This window comes from Anopheles ziemanni, chromosome 3 (assembly GCF_943734765.1).
Source record: "Anopheles ziemanni chromosome 3, idAnoZiCoDA_A2_x.2, whole genome shotgun sequence".
Taxonomy (NCBI): domain Eukaryota; kingdom Metazoa; phylum Arthropoda; class Insecta; order Diptera; family Culicidae; genus Anopheles; species Anopheles ziemanni.
The window spans coordinates 25,057,010-25,080,231 of record NC_080706.1 but is presented as its reverse complement, the minus strand read 5'-3'; the positions used below and the strand labels follow the sequence as shown (position 1 = coordinate 25,080,231).

Genomic DNA, 23,222 nt, shown 5'->3' with positions numbered 1-23,222 from the left:
AACTCGGGACGAGAGAGGGAAAAAATATCCAGCCACGTTACCGGCTTGGTGAAGGTGCGGGCGGTAGCTGCCAGCGCTCTGTCGAGCCGTTCTCGAGTTCACTTCCGGTGCTTAAACCCAAGCACCCGTACGCCATTATACGATGACGATGATCAGGGTTAACGAAAAGGTGAATCTCGACTTTTCTCGCCCGCCAAAAACACGCCACACACAGCCTCACCCGTCGACTGACGCAAGGGGTGTTTTCCCTCTCCCAGAGTGAGGGTTTTCTGGGGCAGAGGGAGGGGTCTTTGGATTGTCGTATTTTTCCAGCATTTTTACGAATGCTTCGTGCCGGCAGGAAGAAGGTGTTGTTGATTTTCCCGCACAGCCTTCTCCGTTTTGTGTGACATATCTACGGCATCATTTCGTCTGAGTGTGCTAATGGAGGATCACCGGGAGCCGGGCGACGACGGGTGTCAGCACACACAAAAACAGGAAAAGCCGGGAAAAATATCTGCCGCCTGGGGCAACGGGTGTGCATGTGTTTTCCGAAGTTCGTCTGACGGTGTGGCGAGGGCGATGGCGAGGGATGAAGCACCGTCCTGAAAAGTGCGCATTTTGATTTCTTTTTTCCCGAACGAGTTTTTCTTTTTGCGCTCTTTTCCCGACTTTTCAGATCATCGAGATAGGGCAGCTTTTCACCCTCCGGTAGTACCGAAAGTACCCGGCCAGACCTCTTGCTATCGATTTTTCTTTTGCCATCATGAATGAACCGAATTGCAGTGTTGGGTCAGGTTGGGGCAAAAAAATACGAAATGCTGCGAACAACGGCAATATATGGCGTCATCTTTTGAAACATGACTTGCAGACGAACAGGGGTTGTAATACTGTGCATCGATGGAAACGTTTGATCCCCAAGAACGAGTGATTTTTATAAACTTTCACCACTTGAGTAGATTAATTTCCCTTTGCGAAAATACACGAACTATTTCCGTATATAAGGATTTTCAAAATATGTTTACTAGTATCTTTTCCCGGAACGTTGCGGAACCTCCTGGCGTATGTGGGGAGTAAAACAGCCTCCCTTATTTTTAATTACTGGCCAACATGTATGGAAAACTTTCAAATGATTGAATAAACCATGTAAAGCGAACTCTAAAGTGCTTCGATAAATCACTGATCCAACGTAAATTGTTACACTTAAAAGTTCACCGGAGCGTATGTAAGGATCGGCCAAAAAAAATGAATGAAAAACAAACGGCCAATATCAATCATTTAGCCATTTTCCTCCCGAACCTGCTCCGTGGACGGAGAGAAAGTTTTCCATTAAAATCGAGTAGCATAAATTACTCCACAACGTGATTGCGCCGCGCGTACCAAAGGCCGGGCGGTTCCCATTTTTCCTACGGTAGTAAGGGTGACCCACCAGTTGGGTGGACTAGGACGACCCAAAGGAAGTAACACCGTGCGGGCGGCGGAACGCTTCCGAATTTTAACGCTCCCATGTGAGCCCGAACCGGTATGAAAGCCATCCCGGAAGCAGGCACAATGCTACTAGAACGCGGGAGGTTTGACTGCGCGGAGACGTACGTAGGATATTATTTAAATTTTCCACGCCCTTCGCGACCCCTTTCGAACGGGCGAGCGCGTTCCGATCGATCGACGATTAAGCGCGCGGCATAGATCGGCTCGGGCCAATCGGGTTTTCCATCGGTAGCGGTTTTAGGCCGGCATCGTTTGCCTTCATGCATATTTTACCCCTTCCTTTGCAGAGGGTGGAAGGAGGGGGAGGGAGATTGATGTGTCCAAATTAGGGAACACCTTCGCTCTACGTTACGATCCGATGGGGGGTCTGGTGGAAGTGCGGGAGGAAGATTGATATTCTTTTGCCAGCTCGGAATCCATTTGACGATGGGTTGTTGTTTTTTTATTCTATTTGCTCTATACAAGCTCGCCATACCAATCAATATTGAATGAAACTGCTCATGCATTACGTAGTGCTGAGAAGCAGAGCGCTTTTCGGAGTCCAATTGGGAAAATCGAGTACTCCATTCTTAATCGAACACGCCCGCCAGCGATCCGACAATCGGGATGCGCTTTTCCGGTTGATCATTCGAGTCGATTGTTCAATTGTTCGAGCCGGCTCGATGTGATGTGTGCGCGACAAATTTGACTTTCAACCAGCGGGCCAACGGACCAGTTGGAAAAGGAAAATTAACAATATGCGCGAAAGATTTGATTCCACTGAACCGTGTCATTTGTGTGCCCAACTCGGCGTGAACACATTCCATAAGCACGTTGGCATGCATGCTTTTCTGTGGACCTGAACCTTCCCTTACGCGAACGTTAAACTCCATTAAGATAAATCAAGGTTCTAAAGTTGCTACTTTACCACCGAATTATCATCGCATTGCAAGGGAGTAGAATCATGCAAGCATTTTTAAACGGTAGGGCACAATTATAGGTTAACCTGCCCTGACGCAACATTGAACCTAACCTTACCTTTTTCCTGTTGCTGGAAGAGCAAACAACTGCACCCCTATTTTACCAACGCGATAAACACGGAAGCGGAACGGAAGTCATGTTCGGTAAATTACCCACGGTGCACTGAACCACTCCGCCCCGCAGTAGAGCAATGGCAGTTTACAATGGTGAAAAACGGAAATGGAGGAAAACGTGTTGTAGGAAGAAAACAAAAAAGAAAAAAACAACAGCAAAATGTCCAACAATACAACACACCCTTTCCGGTCGCGAAGCTCGTATGACCGACGTACATGTATGTGCCCATCAGTTGCGTCGCCGTGCATCAACATTGTGCCGATCATGGCGCGTGGAACGGCTGGCCGCCATTTTGTACGTTTGACGTTTCTCGCGATCGCAGCGCCAGAACGCAACCAAAACAAAAAGAACAAGTCGCCCTTGTGGCGCTTTGAAATGGATGTTCTCTACTGCGTTCTATGCGATTGTTTGCAGCTTATCATCTTGCCGACATTTTCCCCCACCCGTACCCTTTCCAATCACCCTTCACGCTTTTCCTCCTTTCTGTTGTTCTGTCATTACGGTTGTCTCATTACGGTCGTTACTGCGCAACACTTTTACAGTGGGCTGTTTTTCTATTGCAATCTAAGCGCCCGATCGGTCATCGCCGGGTCGCCGGCATGGCGTTTTGTTTTCAGATCCATTGCGAATCGGGCGAGGGAGGGATGAAAAAGTGTTTTCAACAACTTACACAATCGATCACGTTGCATCGGGTATTGTGCTACTGGACATGTGACAATAACTCACCTGAAACGAGAAGGAAGAAAAACAGAATGAGAATGATTTGTAGCACATCTCCAAAAGGGTTTGAATTATGATTGATAGAAAACATAAACTTTACACAAATACTGATATTCGCATGTGGGCTCTAACAATACGGCAACGTCCGTATAATATTAAATAAATACTGATATTCGAACTAAAATGAATATGTTTCGTTTATCCAACTTAAAACGATTCGTAACTAAACAAATGATCTTCCATCGATTTGTGGCAACATTTATCACTAGTATAAAATATGTCTTATAATTTTATTGAAATCGTTTTATTTAAACAGCTGTTAAAAAGGTTTTACCTCGCTGTTTTTTTCTCAACAAAACAAGTTCACTTTTTAACAAAAACAATAAAATTTTTTATTACTTTATGCCGAATAAGCTCTATAAATAAAAGGTGGAGGGAACCAAAATCAATGAAAATTAGTTTTGAAATTCGAAAATTCCATGCAATGAAAAAGTTTATTGAGGTTCTTTTTTTAACCCATCATTTTAAACATGTAAGGGGGAAATATTCGTCATGTTTTAGTTTTCACTTCGGAGTACTGAACCCGCTGCAATATTAACTCATATGGCAACGATATTTACGTGTAAAAAGGAAAACTAACAAGCCGAAGTTGATCATTGGTCAGCCTGGGACGAAATCGATCAATTTTTCAATCGCTTCGAAAAGCTTATGGAAAATGCCCACACATGTTTTTGCCGGACTTGATTAAAATAGAGCCGGCGAGTTGCCGAATTTTCACCATGTGTGTACGGTAGCTGGCAAACGATATATTAATTCCCCAGCGGGACATGAAAAGCGTTCGCGTGCGTGTGTGTTTGTATGTTTTTTCCACTCCTATTAAAAGGAATGAAAAAAAAACATGGCATCCAGCAGAACTAATTTGAATAATGTTAACTACTGGCCCAACCCAAGGCTCACGATTGGGCGGACATAGTTGTGCATGTGTGCCATCGCGATGGATGGAAAAGCCACCAAATTGTGTGGTCGAAGGGGATCGGAAGCTTACGGCTGGCGGGAAACGTCCCGATGAAACGAATAGCTAAAAGCAATTTCATTTGATGAACATCCAAGCCCCGTAATGTCAACCGGAATCACGGTTCGCTCGCGCGATCCGTTTTGGATCCAGATACGCAAAACGGGTATGATGTGCGTGCCCATGACGCGTATGTACACGTACGCTGGGTTGGGGACGCAATTTTGGTGCGCCATGATGACGATTACCGTTGAAAAGTGTCTCGACTGATCCGGAACCGGCAACTACGGCAAGAACTGTTTCGTTGGTTCGGATGGAAAATGAATGGTTTTACTTGCACAAGCAAACAGATTTGCTCATCATGTATGGTTCTTGGAGTTGGTTTTAATAACGTGACCTTTTAAGGGAATATTTGGTGGCACTGACGACTCAGTTCTACCACTCCCACAAAAAAAATCCCCCGTTCGGTTCGACGATGATGATCCAATCCAATGCTTACATCATCCAGAATTGACAAGTTGTCGATCGTTTGATCACACAGGATGATGGTTTCCGGCAATGCCAGCAATCTCCGACGCCAAGTCCTCTGAGTTGAGCTTCGTTTACTCTTTCCCTTCTTTTCGCCGAGCAGCATCTAATTAAATAAACCGAGATCAACAGGATTGTGATTCCGAGGCGCTGAGGATGCACATACAAAATGGATGAGCTCATCAGCCTCGTCACCCGACCGCATGGCGTAATGGAAGAAAATCGATCAAGAACCCTACCGTGCGCCTCGGTGGGTGTCTTACGACCCCTCCCTTACGGCGTTTTCCGAGAAGTCAATGGCCCCGGCGTTCCGTGACAGACCACCGCCCGTGGCGTTGGTTGATAAACCACAAACGCACGGGCACACACACACACACACAATCTCGCGTGTGCGATAATTTCCCGTGGGAAGCGGCGTTGATTAGCTTAACCACCGTGAGCGCTAATTGGATGAGCGCTGACAGGGCGTGCAAGCGACAGGACGTGGCGAAGGATGTGGAAAAGCCCGGTGGAAAAGCGTTGCGAGCTAAAAACTTGGTTCAGCATTGTTACCACCACACCGTTACAACTTCCACCTTCCCTTCGGGGAGGGCGATCATTTATCATGTAAAATCCCATTGCAGTGAACAGAAACACAAACGCACACACATTCGCCAGTGATATCATCCTCGAGAAGTGCATGGTGCAGTGGGAACTCGTTGTCCTTGCCGCCGCGTGTGTCGTGTGCAGCGAGCCGGAAAGTTCACACCCGGTTCAGCAGCACACCGAAAGTGTATCGTTCATCTCGTGCTAATGACCCACCTCCCCCCTTCTCTCCACCAAAACGACTCGTAATCACATCCCGTTTGGCACGATCATAACGGTGACTAATTTCCGAGTTCAAACGCAGTCCCAACGGGTTCGAAGTGTCACGTACGCCGGAGACTCCGAAGCGCCACTTCCAACAAAGTGTTCCACTCGAACGCAGTGCTCTCCGACACTATTTGTTTCATAGTTAAAAGTCGAAAAGTGCGCGTGCGGGAGCGCGAAAATTACGGAAAAGTTTGTCGATACAAACAACTTTTTCAAAACCCGGCCAAACTTACTCTGCCCGGCGAACGCAGAAGCCGCATCTACTGGCGCTCTTTTTTTTCCTGTTTCGTTTCGCGACGCAGAACTCACTGTTTGGGGCAAAGTTTGCGAACAGCAAAAGTTTCCCGATCGCAAGCGTTCGGGTGGAAATGTTTGTGCCGAAATCACTCACCGTTCGTTGATTCGTCGAACAGGTCGAACGATGCAATAAACAAATCAGGTAGCAAAACTTCCCGTCACTTTTCATGGAAAACAATCTTTAAAGGGTTTTATCGTTTTTAAATAATTCTACATTTGAAGAGAATAATATTAACTCGTTTCCTTTGGCTGTAATGTTCTATTTTCCATCAAGTTTGCTGACATTTATTTTTGTTGCACGATATCGTTTATCTTCCCAATCGACGTGTGCAGTATTTTACTGAAGGTAGATATATTTTTAAAGAGAAAAACAATCCACAAAACATCAAAGGCATTGTCTCGATCGCACGGGAAAACATTTGCCACGGTGAGCCACACCGAAACGCCTTTCTCGTGTAGAAGCCCATCGATTTAGAACCTTTCGCAAATTCGTTTTCGTTCTCTGGTTAAAGTTTGACGGAGCGTGTCGGAAATCGGGGCTACGAACAAAATAAAAAAATTGTATATATAAATGCCCCACAACCGAACAAGCGCTGACAAAGAAAATACGGATGCGGAAGAAAAGTGCTCACCGCAGTGAATTCATTACCGAAGAAAATGGCCTCAAGATGGTTTTTTTTCCCCCGTTCCGACAACCGGCCCTAGCGATGGCTCAGGTGTTTGTGGGACTGCTGCCTCAGAGCGGGGTGTAGTGGGGAGGAAAGAACACAACCCCGTAACCGAATGTATTTTCGGTTTTGATACATGGCTCAGCCGACCGGTTCTGGTTTCAAAGCTGCGCCAAAGCATGGCACCGGAATGGATTTTCGTAACAGATTCCAGCCTCGAGGCCTCGAGCGACCCACCTCCTATCCTCGGCCCACCACCGTCGGTAACGTACGGAAACCCCGTAGGGTTTGAAAATGTGTACTTCCCTTTCTTCTTGCTTCTTTGCGACACTTCCGAGTACGGGTATGTTGGTGCCGTCGGCTCGATGCAGCCAACCGTGCAGCCAAGTCCAACCCGCACGCCGGCTAGAACCTGGCAGGTTACGGTTGCCTGGCTCGCACACAGCCCAAGTGGCCCAACGGCGGTAGCTACGGCCACCACTAGCAGGGCGCTGCCGTTGGTTCCGGTTGGCCGCCCATGCGGAGCATAAACAGAGTCATCAAAAAAAAAGGGCAGCGGCTCAAGTTAGCAGAACCACGCTCTATCGCAAACGAGACGGGGAAAGGTGAAGCTACCGAGGGGACGTAGGCAGCAAATGCGCACATTCCAGCGCACACCGGAGCCGTTCCGATCGGCCGGGAAGGCAAGAACACGGTCGGCAACCAGACATCTACGTCACGCACATCTGGCAAGCCTCATTGCAAACTACAAGATTGTGCTGGATCAAGAAATGGGAAAACGCTCCGTATGAAAGTGGAAACAAGGTGGTTTTAATTCAACGAGCCTTTGTACAAGAAAAGGAACTTGATTGCCGTTTCAACACCAATTGAAACATGTTACCACAAGATGAATTGAATCACGTGCAGGATTCAGTCAGCAACTCAATTTATCTTCTAGCAGTTATCAGTGCATACAGTTCGCTGTTAAGCTTTAGCGAGGATAATTTCTCATGATACATCCATTTATTTTCTCACTTTCATGATTATGCTTTGTGAAAGCAAACTCGCGTTCTAACTAATTCGCAACGGATAACGACTTTTCTCATTTGACTAAAACGGCATAATCATCGTCCCAGTGTTTACGGCACGTCTAACGCAAAATGGCGTTGAAAAATAAGTCTAACAAAGATGAAAATAAAATAAAAATAAACTACAGCGCAAAAGTTTCCATAAAGCAAACGAACGGTGGCTACCGAACGCGAAACATGATTCGAAAAGTTGTTTTTCCAGCATTGCGACTTTCATCTCGCAAATACGATACAGTTTTATAGAATGACAATTTGCTATTTACCTCAACTCTATCAAATCAGGATTAAAAAGAGAAACCTTGGATGGAAACAATTTAAATCAACTTAAAACAATTGTCGAATCCTATGTGTATATGATGGAATAAAAAATTAATTTTTTTTTTCATGCCAATGCGATTTTTTATACTAAATATGAGTTTTACGTAAAACAAGCCTCATATATTCTCCATATACTCGAAATACAGTTTTTGGTCAATTGATTTTCTGTTGCCTTTCGTGGAACCAGAATGGTATAATGAATAAACAAACACAGGTTCAATGTCGATAGAGACATAACAACAACATGAAAGGATTATTACCAACTCGTTCATACGAACAAAACAATCAAACAATAATCAAGTTTCATTATATTCAACAAATAACCGTTGCATAATTTAAAGCAGTTTACGGTACGAAATATTGCTTTGCCGGATTTAACTTATAAACTTAAATAAAAAATCTCCATCGCCAACCTTCTGTGGTAAGTCATGCTTTTGTTGCAAAATTGTACAATATCGTTTTTAAAATAGCTACAAATGCTTCACCCACTCACGAGCCCCGTTGCGATCATGATTTGTGTTTTAAATGGTTTTTGTCTAAAGACTATTGAACTGTCAATGAAAAGCAATCACATTCCAGATTGTGACGAGTGACCACCAAAACACATTTATTTGTCCGGGGCCCCGATTTGTAAGCTTCAAGGGAAACAACCTGAAACATCTATTATTAAAAAGCCGCACTTTTCATCAAACACCCCAAATCGAATTTGGGAAACCTCAACAAACGCCGATCGGGCAACATGTTTGGTGGGCGACGAGTGCAAACGCACTAACTACTGTGGCGACAAAGCTTCAACCGAATTCATCGCCCGCCCAACACTAATGGGGAGCTTACTTCAAAAGCCCACAAACGCGCCAGATGAAAGCTGCCAACCGTCAATTAATTAGAGCGATTGCGAAGCGACGCAACGGGTAGAGGTCGGAACAGGGTGGACAACGGTGAGGACATTTAAATTGAATGTGGGATTGCGCACACCTGCCTGAGCCAATGCGTGCGTGTGCATGTGGCTAGGCTGTTTGATTGCTTTTTATCCTTACCCGGACCAATATGGTGGCCGAGCACACGGGGAACATGGACGGTCATAATCATCCATATCCGTTAATCTATCCTTGTTTTAACTCCTTCCGCTCTATAGTTGGCGTGTCTATATCGGTTTTCACTCTGCTTGAGCTCCCGTTTGCAATTGTCCAGGAATGGGGGGTCATATGTTAACAAACGGTTTTGAGCCACGGTGCACCATCGTTCGTGAGTGAAACGGGCTGTAAGTTTTATCTTTCGATTTTAAGCTTTTAACGACCGGGTAGCCATCGAACGGTGATGACGACAGCTCATAGCAAACTGCACCATCCCATCACCTAACCTTTATCCTCGGACTTCAATACGATCCAACCCAATATCCGTGGGTGGGTTGGAAAATTGAATATACCTCCCCGGGTGGACAGACAAAGGGACGTGGGTGCTGGGGGTACAACCGGAAACACCTGCACCTCTACCCCCTTCAAACAGGCAGCAAGGATCGCAGTAGAGCGTCGATAATCTCTCTCATTAATCAATGCCTCCGATGGACAGACAGTGCGCGCGGGTGACGTATTCAAACGAACGAGTACTCCGGGTGAGTCCGGGACGGGCTCTTCCACCACGAACACAATGGAGGTGAGAAAAGTAACGTTTGCTACAGTTTTCAATTACCATTACGTCGCCTGTAAGGAAACACACGGCATTTTACTGGGGCATTATTATTTTCCCCGTCCGGGACTATTCGTGACTAATCGGGACGGGTCGGTCCACCAAATTGGCGGGACGCCTTTGGCGAGAACATAAAAGGTGATGTACGGTGAAAAAAAAAGAGAATCAATTCAGAAAAGAACACCAGACATCAGGGCGGGTTGTTTTCTATGGAAAATGGACGGCCGAGGACAGACGATGGAGTCATCCATCCAACCATCGTCGACAGGAAGTGGGGTATAACTAGCGATAGGGGGTGGAATCAGACCCACACACTGGCGCGACTGTGTAGGGCCTGCTAGGTCCGATCAGTTAATTGACCGGAAAATCGATTTCCCGGTCGCTTCGTTCCATCGAGCCGGAGCGCAGAAGAGACCGGTTCCGAACACATCCAGAAGAGGTGCGTCATGGTGATGTCGCTGGTGAGCTCTCTAGAAAGGCCCTCTAGGAACTAGCATCTGCACGAAATTGAACAACTCTCATCTCGATCGAACCGATAATTTCGGGGTTGATCGTGATCGAATCTTGAGCGCATCGAGAGAAGAAAAGCGCACGTTTATCGAACCCACACCGGATGTGTTCAGGGCGGGCCCTTCCGTGCTCTGGGGAATCGCATTTCCGGCCCTTTACAGCCGATGGTTTCTTTCTGACGTTGCGACGTACCGTGATTGACGGATGGATTGTCATCCAGCAGCTTCCATGCGCTCGAACCGTCAATGGGCAGCTAAATGACATCCTCCGATCACATCCGGTGCCCAACCCAGCACGGCAAGCGATCGGAAGTTTACCATGACAATTAGGCATGTGTGGCAACTCCGGACCGCTCCAGTTTCTCGATCCCTTTCTCCCGCTGCCCTCCTGGATGGGCCGTTCCGCTTCGTTCCGTTTCGGCGAATGTAAACCACAATTAAACAATCCCCTCGAGGTACGCACAACCACACAAACCGGGCCCGGCACGAGGCCCGCAAAACCACAGGCGTGTACCGCACGAAACCGCACAACGATGAGGTCCACCGGCTTGGTGCATGTGTCCGTCCATCGAGGCGTAACCCCCCGCCCCATTTCGGGGAGTAAACGGCAAACCCTTGCTCTTGGTATCACTGACTTGGTTTGAGGAATCCGTGCCACCACCTCGCTTGGCCTCGCATCCGGGGGAAGATTCTAATCTTATTAATAATAACTTCCCGGAGGACGAGCGAAGCGCTCGCCACAAACGGCGACTGTAGACTGCAAATTGTTCGAGTTCAGTACCGACGATGGTTACGCACCCGCAACGCAGAAAAGCAACTGAATTCCAAGATGCTACGCAGTGACGTAGGATGTTCGCTTCGGGGTAATTTGGCATCAAGCAGGTTCCTACATCGCAACATCCGAATATGCATACATAAAAGGGTAGCAATTGCACCGAGCCAACGGAAGAGAATGGTCTGGAAGGTTGACGTTGCGCAAGCACAATTCTCATTCCAGATTCCTTTTAACCCAGTGGGCCTTTCTAATGTCCTCTTTTGAGACGATTGCATGTGAGCTGATGCATCCCAGCGTGTCACTGTCAGTAGCTCGAATGGAGAGCTAAGGTTTCGAATTGCATCCAACCCAAGCAACAAAGTTTCATAATATCGGATTAAGCAAAACAAAGTATTTGGAAAAATGTCACGATGATGAGCTGGTTTGAAATGTGAGCGTGAAACCTAACACGTTTAGTGTTCCCTTCCGAATGCCAAAGGTAAGCCGAAACGCCATCTTTTTTCTTTGAAAGGTATTCAACATACGAACCCCTTGTGCTTTCGCCCTTTGATGTGTACGCGGCTTTTCATCGAATTTCCGAATCGTTTGCAAATCAGCATTCATCCATTTTACGACAATATGCCCCGGGAATGGCCGGTTTACGAGAAGCAGTCAATTGTTTTATTTCACAAATGGGGCACGATCAAGGATCGATAAAAACTGAACCTCTTTCAGAAAACTATAGCACCGATTGTCAACACACTCGGCCATCGTTTCGCCGGTGTCACTAAGCCCTCCGATGGCTGTCGGTTGGATAAAAGGAGTCATAAAAATCATTACAACTTACGACCGCACCCCCGTTTCATGCCACCTCCGTTGCGAGTCTCGCCAGATCCCACACTCACCTGGAAATAAAAAAAAACGGAGAGAAAAGAGAGCCTTTGATAAACAATGTACCGTCGGTTGGAACAATCAGTAAAATGGGCTATTTTATGAAATATATTTTATGTGTGCCCAGTGCAATTCATGTCCGATCGTGTGCCCTGCCGCGAAGGGGTGGATGGCAGGAAGCGGACCGCTTGGTTCCTCCAAAAAAGCTCTCAAAAATGCCCACCTTTCTGGGAAGGGAAAGCAGCGTTTTGGGGAGCTCGTTAATACCCTCGGCGTTGGCCCAGCTGGGGCCACGCTGGGGCCCTTCTGGGCGATAAACTTTGTGACCCATCAACAATATCCAGCCTTTTCATCGATAGCACGAGCCCCCGTCGGCCGGGTGGATGTTTATTCAAATGGTGCTGGCCGAACATGCCTTCGACAGCGGGTTTGCCCTCGCCCCTTACGCAACGCGGTTAACGAGCTACAGAATATGTCTGACCTCGCACCGGAAGGCGAGCGACGGAGGCGAGCGTGTTGGCAAAAGGGAAATGGTGGCAGGACATTATCCGGCGAACTCGCACGTGAACTCCCGCCTGTCCCGCCGTTGCCTGTGTGCTAAATATGGAAGGCGGAGTGAAGCGAAAATAAAAAAAAAAATGGAAGGAAAAACGAAAACTACACATCATCAAACGACGACACAAAAGGGAAGCGCGAAGGGGACCGACCGGACGGGTGGGGGAAAATCAATCGACATGCAATAAAAGCGTAAAAAAGAATCTCTCGCCGACAGCCACTCCCAGGGCGCGCTCGGAATCGCGTGGACCACGGGGCCACACAAACAACCCCCCCAGAGTTGGAAATGCGCCCATCGCACGAACATACGCGTCCTTTGAGACCTAAAAGGGAGCGCGCACGGGGAAAACGGGGATAGAGTACCGGGGCACGGGAGGACATCCGAAGGACAAATGGCACATTCTGCGCGAGATTCCGAACCAGATCGTCGGGTTTCAAGAGCAAGAGATTTCGAGGGCTTACGACATTTGAATAAACCCGTTCCTAACATCGACTTACTTTAAGCGATTACCATTCGAACGGTTATCAATGGACGAAGGGAGCTTTGCCGGTGAATTTCAACTGTTATAATCACAACTGTGTTCCTCTTTTGGCTGGAGGATTACAATAAACTAACTCACACAAACTGTACGAGTGCTTCGATTGCATCTTAATGTTGTCAACTCCACAATGACAGTCTAGTAACCCTTGGAAACGGTTGTAAAATGTTTAGCAAGAAAAGAAGGATAAATGCTTTAAATAGGAAGTGTCTGTAGGGATTGAGCCGAGCTAGATTAATATATAGAATAATAATAATAATGAACGAATTGATAAACGAATGAATTTTGAATGCGAGGCAACGAAAAATTTATAATGAAATCAATCGCAAGATAGTTGGCAATGAAGATTGGAAGAGCGATGGCCTACTACTGAACCGCGGAAAACGGTTCATTGGACATTGGAAACAATCCGTAGACATTTGAAAACGAAAAGGACTGAACCATCAGTCTTGTGAATGAATTTGACGAGAGTGGATAGTGAAATGAAACAAGTAGTAAAATTTGGAAGTTGAAATATATTGAAATAGAGAAATAATCCGTGAGTGACGACAGTGTCCACTAGGCATTCGTAGTTAAGTACACTGTTATTTTCTTGTAAATCATGTTAGATAATTTAAGAGATGGCAAGCAAAGAAGTGACATTCATCGACAATCATTTGCCTTTAAAACATGAGTGTAGTTAAAAATATAAATATAATTTTTTTTTTCAAATAAGAATTTTGTATTGAGCTCTTTAAAAATGAGTTCACGTTACATGTTTCTGCTTGGAATGATTGAACCACACCAAATTTATGAGCACCTTTCGTTCGAGTGGCCGCTTTGATCCATAACCTATGCGGCATAAATTATCGAGCGGAATCCATGCCTTTCAACAATGGTTCATTTCGCCAACGTTTAATCTGCCCGCCGCTGACCACCTCGGCGGGTTGGAATAAATTTTGCAAATAAAACCACTACCGGGCACGCTCGGAGGCCCCGGTGGGATCCCGGTGGTTCGCCATCGAACACCATCAAACACCGCATGATATTCCATTATCACCTCGTTCGGGTCTGGTCGTCTGCTTTTCGCAGGCTTACGTAACCTCGAACCTGACAACAACTTGCTCCACTGCGTTGCCGGACGTCCATCGTCATCGGCCTACGCTCGGAAAACTCCCATCGACCCTTCACTGCGTATTTTTCGCGACACTTTTTCTCCCACCCCTACTCCGTGTGGGAGCGGGGAGGGGCCACGTGGGTGAACGGGATTGTGTTCGCGTCTCCTATTGGACACTGTTGCATTTCAAAAATCCTCCACCGACGCGCTGATTACGGCACGTTTAGGTGGAGGTGGTGATGGCGATGGCAGAAAAAAAAACCGGCAACAAACTGAAATTACAAGCAAAAACTTAAAACGGGCTCCACCAGGGCGTCCATCGAAAACATCGGCCCAGAGCCAGGGCTGGGCCGGTTCGGTCGAATGCCATTGTCACCGTTGGGTCGGCAATAAAATGGCCACAACCTGCCCAACCAACGCCGCCGCCCATGAGGTTCGTTGTTTGTTGCTGTTCTTTTTATTTTTGTTGCCCCCTCTCACCGAAGAGAACATCATGGAGGGAAGCTTCGGATGCGGAAGGGCAAAACGTTACACAACCGGGCACGAAATGAACGAAATAACAGAAATTATTGCCCATTGTTTTCCTGCCCACCCCGTGGCTCGGATGGCGCTCCCCTCCCTCCTTTCCCACCGGCCCGTGGCCAAGTGGACGTGGCTGATTTTAAAGCCTCGTAAATGACCGACAAATAGAACTTTTGTCACATGGCGCTGTGGTGAAAACCGCGCTGGGAAAGCTGAACGGCGTTCGGATGTGGTGGCCCACGCGGCAGCAATAAAAGCCATCGGTCTTTCGAATAGTCGTTCGAGACTAATTGCCGTGGGGGGGGAGGCGACGAAGCTGGCCGGGCGGTCAACTTTGACAATGTAAAATAGAATAGATCAACCAGGCATTTGTGGGCCACGAACCGGCGATGGCGAACACTTTCAAATTTGATTCCAAAACGTTGAAACGTTTTGCGAAAGACACATTAGGCGATTGGCAGCTCGAGTTAAGATTAATTTCCATCCTATTACGCAATGCGAAATTATAACTGACAAGCGTAGGATAAAAGAATCCATTAAAACCTACCGATCGATTCCGATTGTGATAGATTGTACCGGAAGTGCCATTTGATTGTGCTCAAAAGTTACATCACTTGGCCGTTCAAGGTGTTACACAAACTGCCATTTCGGTCGTTTGCTCATTTCGTTAGCATTTCAAACTTGTTGAAAGGGGTCGCTATTTGTGGTCACTAAAATATTGCACCCACACCGAAGTTGTCTTCCGTCTTTGGTATCATTAGCGGGTTTCACAACAAAGTGGAGCCATTTTGAGACACATTAAATTAAATTACAAAACATACCACCAAGCGTATCGATTTCGGTCGCCAACAAAAATACTGTTAGAGTAGAAAGTTTTAAAACATACAAAAAATAGTGATATGCAACACAAGTCACCACTATTCGTACGGTTCTCGTTCAATTTTCTAGTGCGAAATAATCAGAAATTGATGAAAATTGGGGTTTGGTTATGAAATTGCACGGGAAGGAGCAAAAAGAAACACAATCAGTGCGTTTTTTGACGTTAAATTTTTAAAATATTTTAAAAGAGTTTCTTAACTTCTTCCGAAACGTCGATAAACTCCAGAAAACTCAATTTTCCAACACCAACAAAGCATCCCGAATGGAAGCTGAATGTAAACACATTCTTTTCCGGGAAGAAAAAACGGAACCGAAAAGCTTTACCTCTTCATCCAGCATCTTCATACCGCCGGAATGCAGCGATCGTATCTCGTCTCGTCGCACGTTCCTTCCCCTTCTCGATGCTGCAGTGGAAAACACACCATCACCGGAAGCGAACAACCCCCGAACCCACCCCCGGATGAACTCCGGCGAAACACTCTTCCAAAACAATCTTCCATTCCCTCCATCCCGCCGCCTCACGGACGTCCTCGCGATCGAGTTTTCTGCCGACGGCGAAGGAAACGGTGTTGAAAAGTCCTCGATCGAACCCGCCCAAACCGGAAGGGGACAAACTTAAAGTCACCGGCAGCCACGGAAGCGGGGCGTGGAGTAACTCGTTGCGAAGAGTTAACTGCGAAAACTTCCCGTTTGCCCGTGTTCGTGTCGCTGCCGGGTATATAGTTATCCTGCGCCGCGTGGCGAAGTTTGCGAGGTCCCTGCGTATCCCTCATGCATCGCCGGGCATCGTTTACTTCGTGCGCAGCGACGAGCATGGGGAAGAGTTTTCCGACCGAATGGGAGAAACCAAAAGCTCCCTCAATCACCCCCGGTTTCCGTGATGCTGCAGTGCATAGACAAGTTTCCGAACATTCCCTGGATTCCCGGTTGTCAAAGTTCTTCGGAGGGGAGAGCGAGAGGGCGTGAACAAAAATACAACAAGAAGGTGGCAAGCAAAATGGCATCCGCCAGACTAGCTCATAATCGTCACCACTTTCCGCGCCCTCCCGAGGAACTCAGGTCGGCCATTTCCCGAACGCGACGGTTTAAGCGCCACTGCGGTAAACGACAGTAACTGATGGTTTAATAATGACAAAATAAATGGGTTGCTCATTTTCATGCAAATTTCCACACTGCACTTGGCCGCCATCCTACCCCCCTTTCCGCCCTACCACGCGTTGTGGTCGCCCACAGTGGTGGGCAGTGTCGTGGTCAGGCAAGTTTTTAAGCACGAATTTTCACCTTTCTATCCCTCCTTGGTTCGAAAAACTTCCCTCCCGAACACTTACCACTTCCCAGCGCGGGGAGAGGTTTAGTGACGAGATGAAATATGCAATTTCTTACCGACCAAACCCCTGCCCCGCAAGAGGGTCAGTTTGGGCAAGAAAATTCCGGAGCTTAAAACCGAGATTGGACCGAGTGTGGTTTGGCGGGAGCTTTCTACTACGGTGTTTTCTTTTCCATTCTTTTGCATTTCACTTTTTCGTTACAACCAGTTATGATAAATGACACTACAGTGACCCACAGGAATTTTTACCGTACCCTCGTCCAAGCTAGTGGTGCATTTTCTAATGGAGTTTAGTGGAAAGAGTACATAGTGACATTTTGCGGCGTCATAGTGTTCTGGCGCTGGTTTGCTTGTCTCCCGTGTCCACTGTTTTTCAATCCAAAGCTGTTGAATCGGCGGTAAATCTTGATTGATTATGTTGCCAAAGTGAAATAGTGAGCATATCACTAACGTAATGGCACTTGTAACTAAAGAATGTTCAGTTTTCCCATTCAGAAGATTAAAATTACATCAGTATTTTACGTAATACCATGTAAACATGTCTTGCCCCATAAGTAATAAACTGTCAGGTCCCTTAAAGAGTTATAATGATACTTAACTGTGATGAACTAAAGCTAACAAAGAAGTTTTCGTATATTGTTCCGAATTTCCCTTAAAAGATCCACATGTCTTAAATTTGGCAGTTATATAAGTTTTGCAAACGTTCGCCTACCTTCTGGCATTGACATCTTTGTGGGGTGAATAACTTTTTCTATCACCTGTCATGTACATCGTTGCCATATTCTCATAGTGTGTTCGTTTCTTTCTTGAAAGTTCATTTCATTTCTCTGGCTTTTACGATAGCAAAAGTATTTTTTGTTATTACAACACAACTTTCATCGCACCATCGGCACCTACTGACAGCGTCGGATGACTCGCGCCGGTATTGAAACTTTTGGAATTATAATTAAGTACCGTCAACTCTATCTATAGGTTTTGGTGACTCTGGTGATACGATGTTATCAAACTTCATCATTAATTTCTCCTTATTGAATATCTAATAAGTATTTTCTATTCTTTTATCACACTCAAGAAGATTAACCAACAACTAAACATGCATAAATTTGTTTTTACTGTTGCACAAATAACGATACATCTTAAAGGTCCATCAAGGTTGAGTCAAAGCATTTAAAATACTGTTGCAAATAGTAACCAGGAAAACAGATTTCCACTTACTTTCGCGGTTCTTGCCGATGGGGAAAGTTTTCCCGTCAGGCAAATGAACTCGACACCTTGGGCAGGTACTTTTGCGAAATTACCGAATGGATCCAATTAGACGACGCCGTACCAGCTCTTCCTTCTACGAGCCCGAACCTTTCGTTTCGATGAAAATCGTTCAATCTTCGCTTCATTACTCAATTAACGGTCGCAGGTCGTTACTGCGTGACCCGCGCGAGTGCCGATGGAAATGAGGATCCTTCCAACCCACACTTTTGCCAACTTGCCTACTGGTATGTCCCATGGCGTCGGCTAGGGTTGCTACCGTCGGACGTTTCATCCTTGTCAAAGAATTTATATTAATTGACTTCAAGGCGACCGGGAGAAAGAAAAAGATGGTGCAAACGTTTGGCTTCATAAGCTTTTATGGTTATTACCGTCGAAAGCCTGAGAGCGAATTTCGCAGATTACAAAGATTAACAATCTACCTCCCGGATGTTTTTCTATCAAAATGAAATTGAAAAGAATTGTTCGATTACAAACATCGTTTTCAAACCGTATCATCTGTTCGATCTGTGAGTTGTGAGCTGAGAAAATATGACATATTTTGAATTGACGTCCAAAATGATATATTTGAGATTAAAGATATAATCTCGCTATCAATCGAACTTAATAGATACATACATAGAAGGAAAATTAAATTCAATTTTGATGGCAATAAAATGTTTAGTAAATTTTCGTTTCTTTTTTTTATTCTAATTCTTTCATCAGATGTTAAATTTTAATTTCCCTAACCTTACCTAGAAGTATGCGAGACAATATTTAAAGCAAAATATCAGCATTCTTACAGATTACAAATTCTATAAGACCATCCAAAGATTGCATCAATTTCGAATGCAAGGGTAAAGTTAAAACAGTCTAAGAATGGGTTGGATGAAGAAATCTTTAAATCGGCTATTGATTCTTAAAACGTTCGCTCCTTTTAGAACGGTGGTGGTCATAAAAATGGCGCCACAAAGGCGCCCTCCCACAATATGCATAGATTCTCCTGCGCGCAAGCGACCGGAGCATTCCGATAAATTGCAATGACCTCGTTCAACGTGGCTCCGGTGCGGACGAGGTGCAACATGCGCTTGTGCTGCAGTGTAACAAAGTTGCATCACGTACATCCTAGGTGCCGGCTAAAGATTCGGGCGGGCTTTCGGGGCTTTTACGTTGAAATATTCATCGTTCGAAACCATAAATTTTCAATAAACACATCGAAAGCAACAGCAACAACAACAACTACCACCACAGTTTGAAGTCCAGCCCCCGGCAACGGATGCCCGTGGATGGGCCGGAGCGTAACGAAGCACCTCCCGCGGGACATGAATATGTGCCTTCGACCCTGGAATCGGTCTGCTCTCTACGGCAACGCGGATAATAAATATTTAATCGCAGCCATGAGAGTGAAAAAAAAAACACTATAGAAGACGCGAAAAACAACGTCTCGAGGAAAATGCCAACGTCGAAGGTTACAACACTCTCGGTGCTCTGCAACTGAATCGGTTAGGGTTTGATGCATTTTAGCAAGCACAAAAGTTGTACGCTAAGGTACACCCTTGAAAAGGGTAAGGCGTGACGTTGTTGCACGCGAAAGACGTTAATTTTTCATCCATTTTCCCACTAGCTTTTGGGTGAAACTGCTCCGTAAGATTTATGAAAAAAAAAATCCCAAGAACTTTTTCTGCAAAAGTGCGAAAGTCACAAGAATCCTTGCGTAAAGTCTCAGCAAAAAAGTAGCTTTTAATAGAACCGTGACTATCCCTTCAACAGATCGCTGGGGCGTTCGCGAAATCCTTCCCCAAGCAATAAACGACCCAACACGAGATAGGCGGAAATGTTTCCTGTCTACAAGGAAAAAAGAAAATGAAAGAACTCCGGAACGGAAGTCTTCCGCCATGACCGAAAGATTCACCATTGGATCCCGCCCTGGGAGAGTAAAATTGAAACACATGAAAAACAATGAGATATCGTTTGCCAAATTTGCGCTAATCCTCGGAGAGTCATGAAAAATCCCTTTCACTGGCAACGGTTCCCTCGGTTTTTTTTTTTACTTTTGTTATCTCTTAGCGTCCATGATACGAAGAAAAGCCAGGGCTAAGGAAAAACCTATCTCGCACCCGGAGGTGAAAAGTGCCCGACATTGTTGGCGATCCGGTTGTTTGGCTCTTGCTTTTCCTCTCATTTTCTTTCATCGTGCCTTGGGAACGGGCGTGGTGTGCATGTCGTTGCTTTTTCCCTCCCCCCTCCAACACATCCCGAAAGATGTAGATGAGCTCTGGGATTGTTGCACACATTCGATCGGATGTATCGCAGGACGTCGGGCAGAAAAACACAGCCATACCGACCGCCACAAACAACGACCGGCTCACCGACCGCCAAGACCGATTTTCCCGAGGGAGTGAAGCTGACGTTCGAGAAAATATACAACACCTTTTAACGGCAATCAAAATTTAATACCTCATCATACACCGAAGCGTCGCAAGCTGGGAAGCGGTTTCGAACCGGGGCGATCCGAGTTTTCCCCAGTCGCCCTGCACGGCGTGGGAGGGTTTCTTTTCACTCTAAGCCATCGCGTCCCGCTTCGACGTAAAGGGAATTTATATTGTGTGCAGTGTTGGGCTAGGAAAGTGAGTGAAATTTTCATACGAGTTTTCCCTCTTGCAGGATACAAATTGCATTAGTTTTAGCCGCCGAAGACTTTGGGGTTTTCCCGCCGGTGAAGGATACTTTGAAGACTCGGAGTGCAGCCAAGCTAAGGGAAAATTAATCAACTTTCATCGTCGTTGCTTTGAAAGACTAATCAAACGATTTTCCATCCATACGTATGCATTAAAATGTAATAAAAACGTCCCTTCGATGCCCGTGCTAGCAAGCACGCATATAAGAAGCTTTGTAACTGATCCTTTGAAATTGGAAAATTTCATTCCTGTTCTGTCAAATGATTAATCTATGTGTATAATGAAAAGAAATATTTTGCTCATTTTCAATCTACAACTCATCCCAGAAACTCAACCCGGCACAAACTTACTCTTGTTTTTCCTACCAAATTTTTCCCATTGATCCATAAACTTAGTTTATGTTAACCCCTTCCGTACTTTCATCCAAGTCGATCGCTCTTTGTCGGTCAACCTGCTGGCTGAGTTATCGTACCCGAGCCATGTTTTTTCTTCTTTATCTCTTCTTTTTATAGTATGCGTGTGTGTGTGTGGCTTTGTCATCAATCGACCCGGTCACAATAGCTCGGAGTTAAAACCATGAAACCGAAAGACTGGAAACTTGCGTTGAAAACCGGCGACAGCCTGACGACTGGGCTTCGGAAGTGGTGAAAAAAGTTGCTGGCCATAATTTTTCCCGCACCCACCCCGAACACTTTAGCCGGATATGGTTCGATACGAAAGTGTGTACATGTGTGTGAGGGAAATATTTTTGGGAAGTTTAGCCAACACCGCAAGCTTTGTTGCTTCAACTCTGGTCAACAGCTTGAGACGGTGCCAGATGGAAAATGTCATAACTTTCGAAACCAAAATCGTGAAAAGGAAAACTTTTGTGCCGATAAAAGGGGAAACACTTTGCTGATATATCGGAGCGGAGTTTTATTGCAGACGACAAACACTTTAAAGTTGGTTAGCAGTGGATTGTTGTGGCGCACTTAGCCCGGTCCGTACGATCAGGTCGATCGTTTGGATTAGGGTTGATTGTGTTTCGCTTAGTACATCTCTCCGTGAAGCTTGTTGGAACACTTATTTCGTTAGGTAGCCATGGTAACCCGTCTCCCTGCAAATCACGCATTACAAGTCCGCCATGGAAACGGAACCGAAAATTTACTCCCACGAAACGTTTCACACCCTTTTCCGACACAAAAGTCACTTTCTTTGCTCGTTCGGCAACAGATTCGTTGCCGGAAAAAAAAACAGAAAACAACCCAAACGGTAGTCTAACCTCGTTAGGAAATCTGGGTCCGATTCCGTGTCGGTTTCGTTGCGACGAACGACGACACGAAACTATACTCAAGCAGCGTATTTTTTCCCGCCCCAGCACTCGACTAAAGATGAATCACTTCACACTCAAGGACTAATCCAAGCCCGTACCTTTACACCGGCTCTGGTTTTCGTCGCCTTTTTCTTCGGGTGTAGATCCTCGAAACGCGTTCGACAATCCCTACCGATACGAAAGCGGCCTACTCTTACAATATGCCGTCCCTTCTCGCATGGTACCGGACCCCGGTACGATTCGTTTCGTATTTCGCAGTAAACCAATCACACTTGAGCGAACTTTTCGTGCCCGGTTTCGTCCGGGAAAACACAAGAACACTTCAGGAGCAGAACATTCCTCACCCACTGGAACCTTCCTTTCCATGGTGACGTCGGTAATTGTAGAACCTTCACGCTTCCCACCCCGGTCGCCAATTTATCAAATCCTTTCGACAAATCCTACGACATTAGTTGAGGATTTATTAGTCAGGACAACAATACCGGCTTGGATGCGACAGTTGGCGGAATGAGGGCCCTTCTGTTTTGCGTTCGTTTTATGCAGACAAGCCTCTACAGGTTTAGTATCCTGTTCTTCGTGACGCTCATAATGTAAAATGGAAAACTTCGGGACACTGGACGATTTAAACTATTTTATTTAGAAGTGAGTTTGGATTCCATTTTTACCTGAGAAAAATATTGTTCTAAACTAAATCTTAGTGAAATAACCTACAACATTAACGTACTGAAGATCATGATAGACATCAGTTTTGAGAAGTTAATTAAACAACATTTCGAAAATCTACACCGACCTAAATATTACTTCGTCAAACGAAGCACCATGCGCCTCCATCGGAAAAGTTTTCCTTTTCCTGCTCGCCGCTGATACTCGTTAACGGCTCCTAAAATTCCGTCGGATAGTACTAATTAAGAAACTGAATTCCTGCAGCCTCTCGGACGTCGGACGTCAAGGGTTTTTATTTTTATTTGCTGCCGAACGACCGCTCCTCCCCCCCTTTCCTCTCCCCACGCATTACCCACCGCGCTAACGATGACGTGATGGCGACGGCCACCGTGCCGATGCCGTTTACCATCCTTTCACAGCGAATTAATTGCAGGCCACTTTATCACTTCGTGGATCGTTTGCGAAAGCGAAGAGCAACACCAACGCGCGAAGTCCAGGAGGGAACCAAAAAAAAGAATGATTGCATAAAAGAAAGCTCATAAAACGCCTGGTAAAATATCAACGAG

The 23,222-nt window shown here is 45.8% G+C and overlaps 1 protein-coding gene across 1 annotated transcript in view; it reads right to left on the bottom strand.

Moving 5' to 3' along the window:
• Nucleotides 1-23,065, bottom strand: part of LOC131284397 (uncharacterized) — a 101,445-nt gene extending 78,380 nt beyond the window's left edge. The window contains 1 exon segment of the mRNA XM_058313252.1: nt 23,009-23,065. Within this exon segment, the coding sequence (XP_058169235.1) occupies nt 23,009-23,065 (57 nt within the window).
• Between the last annotated feature and the right edge of the window lie 157 nt (nt 23,066-23,222).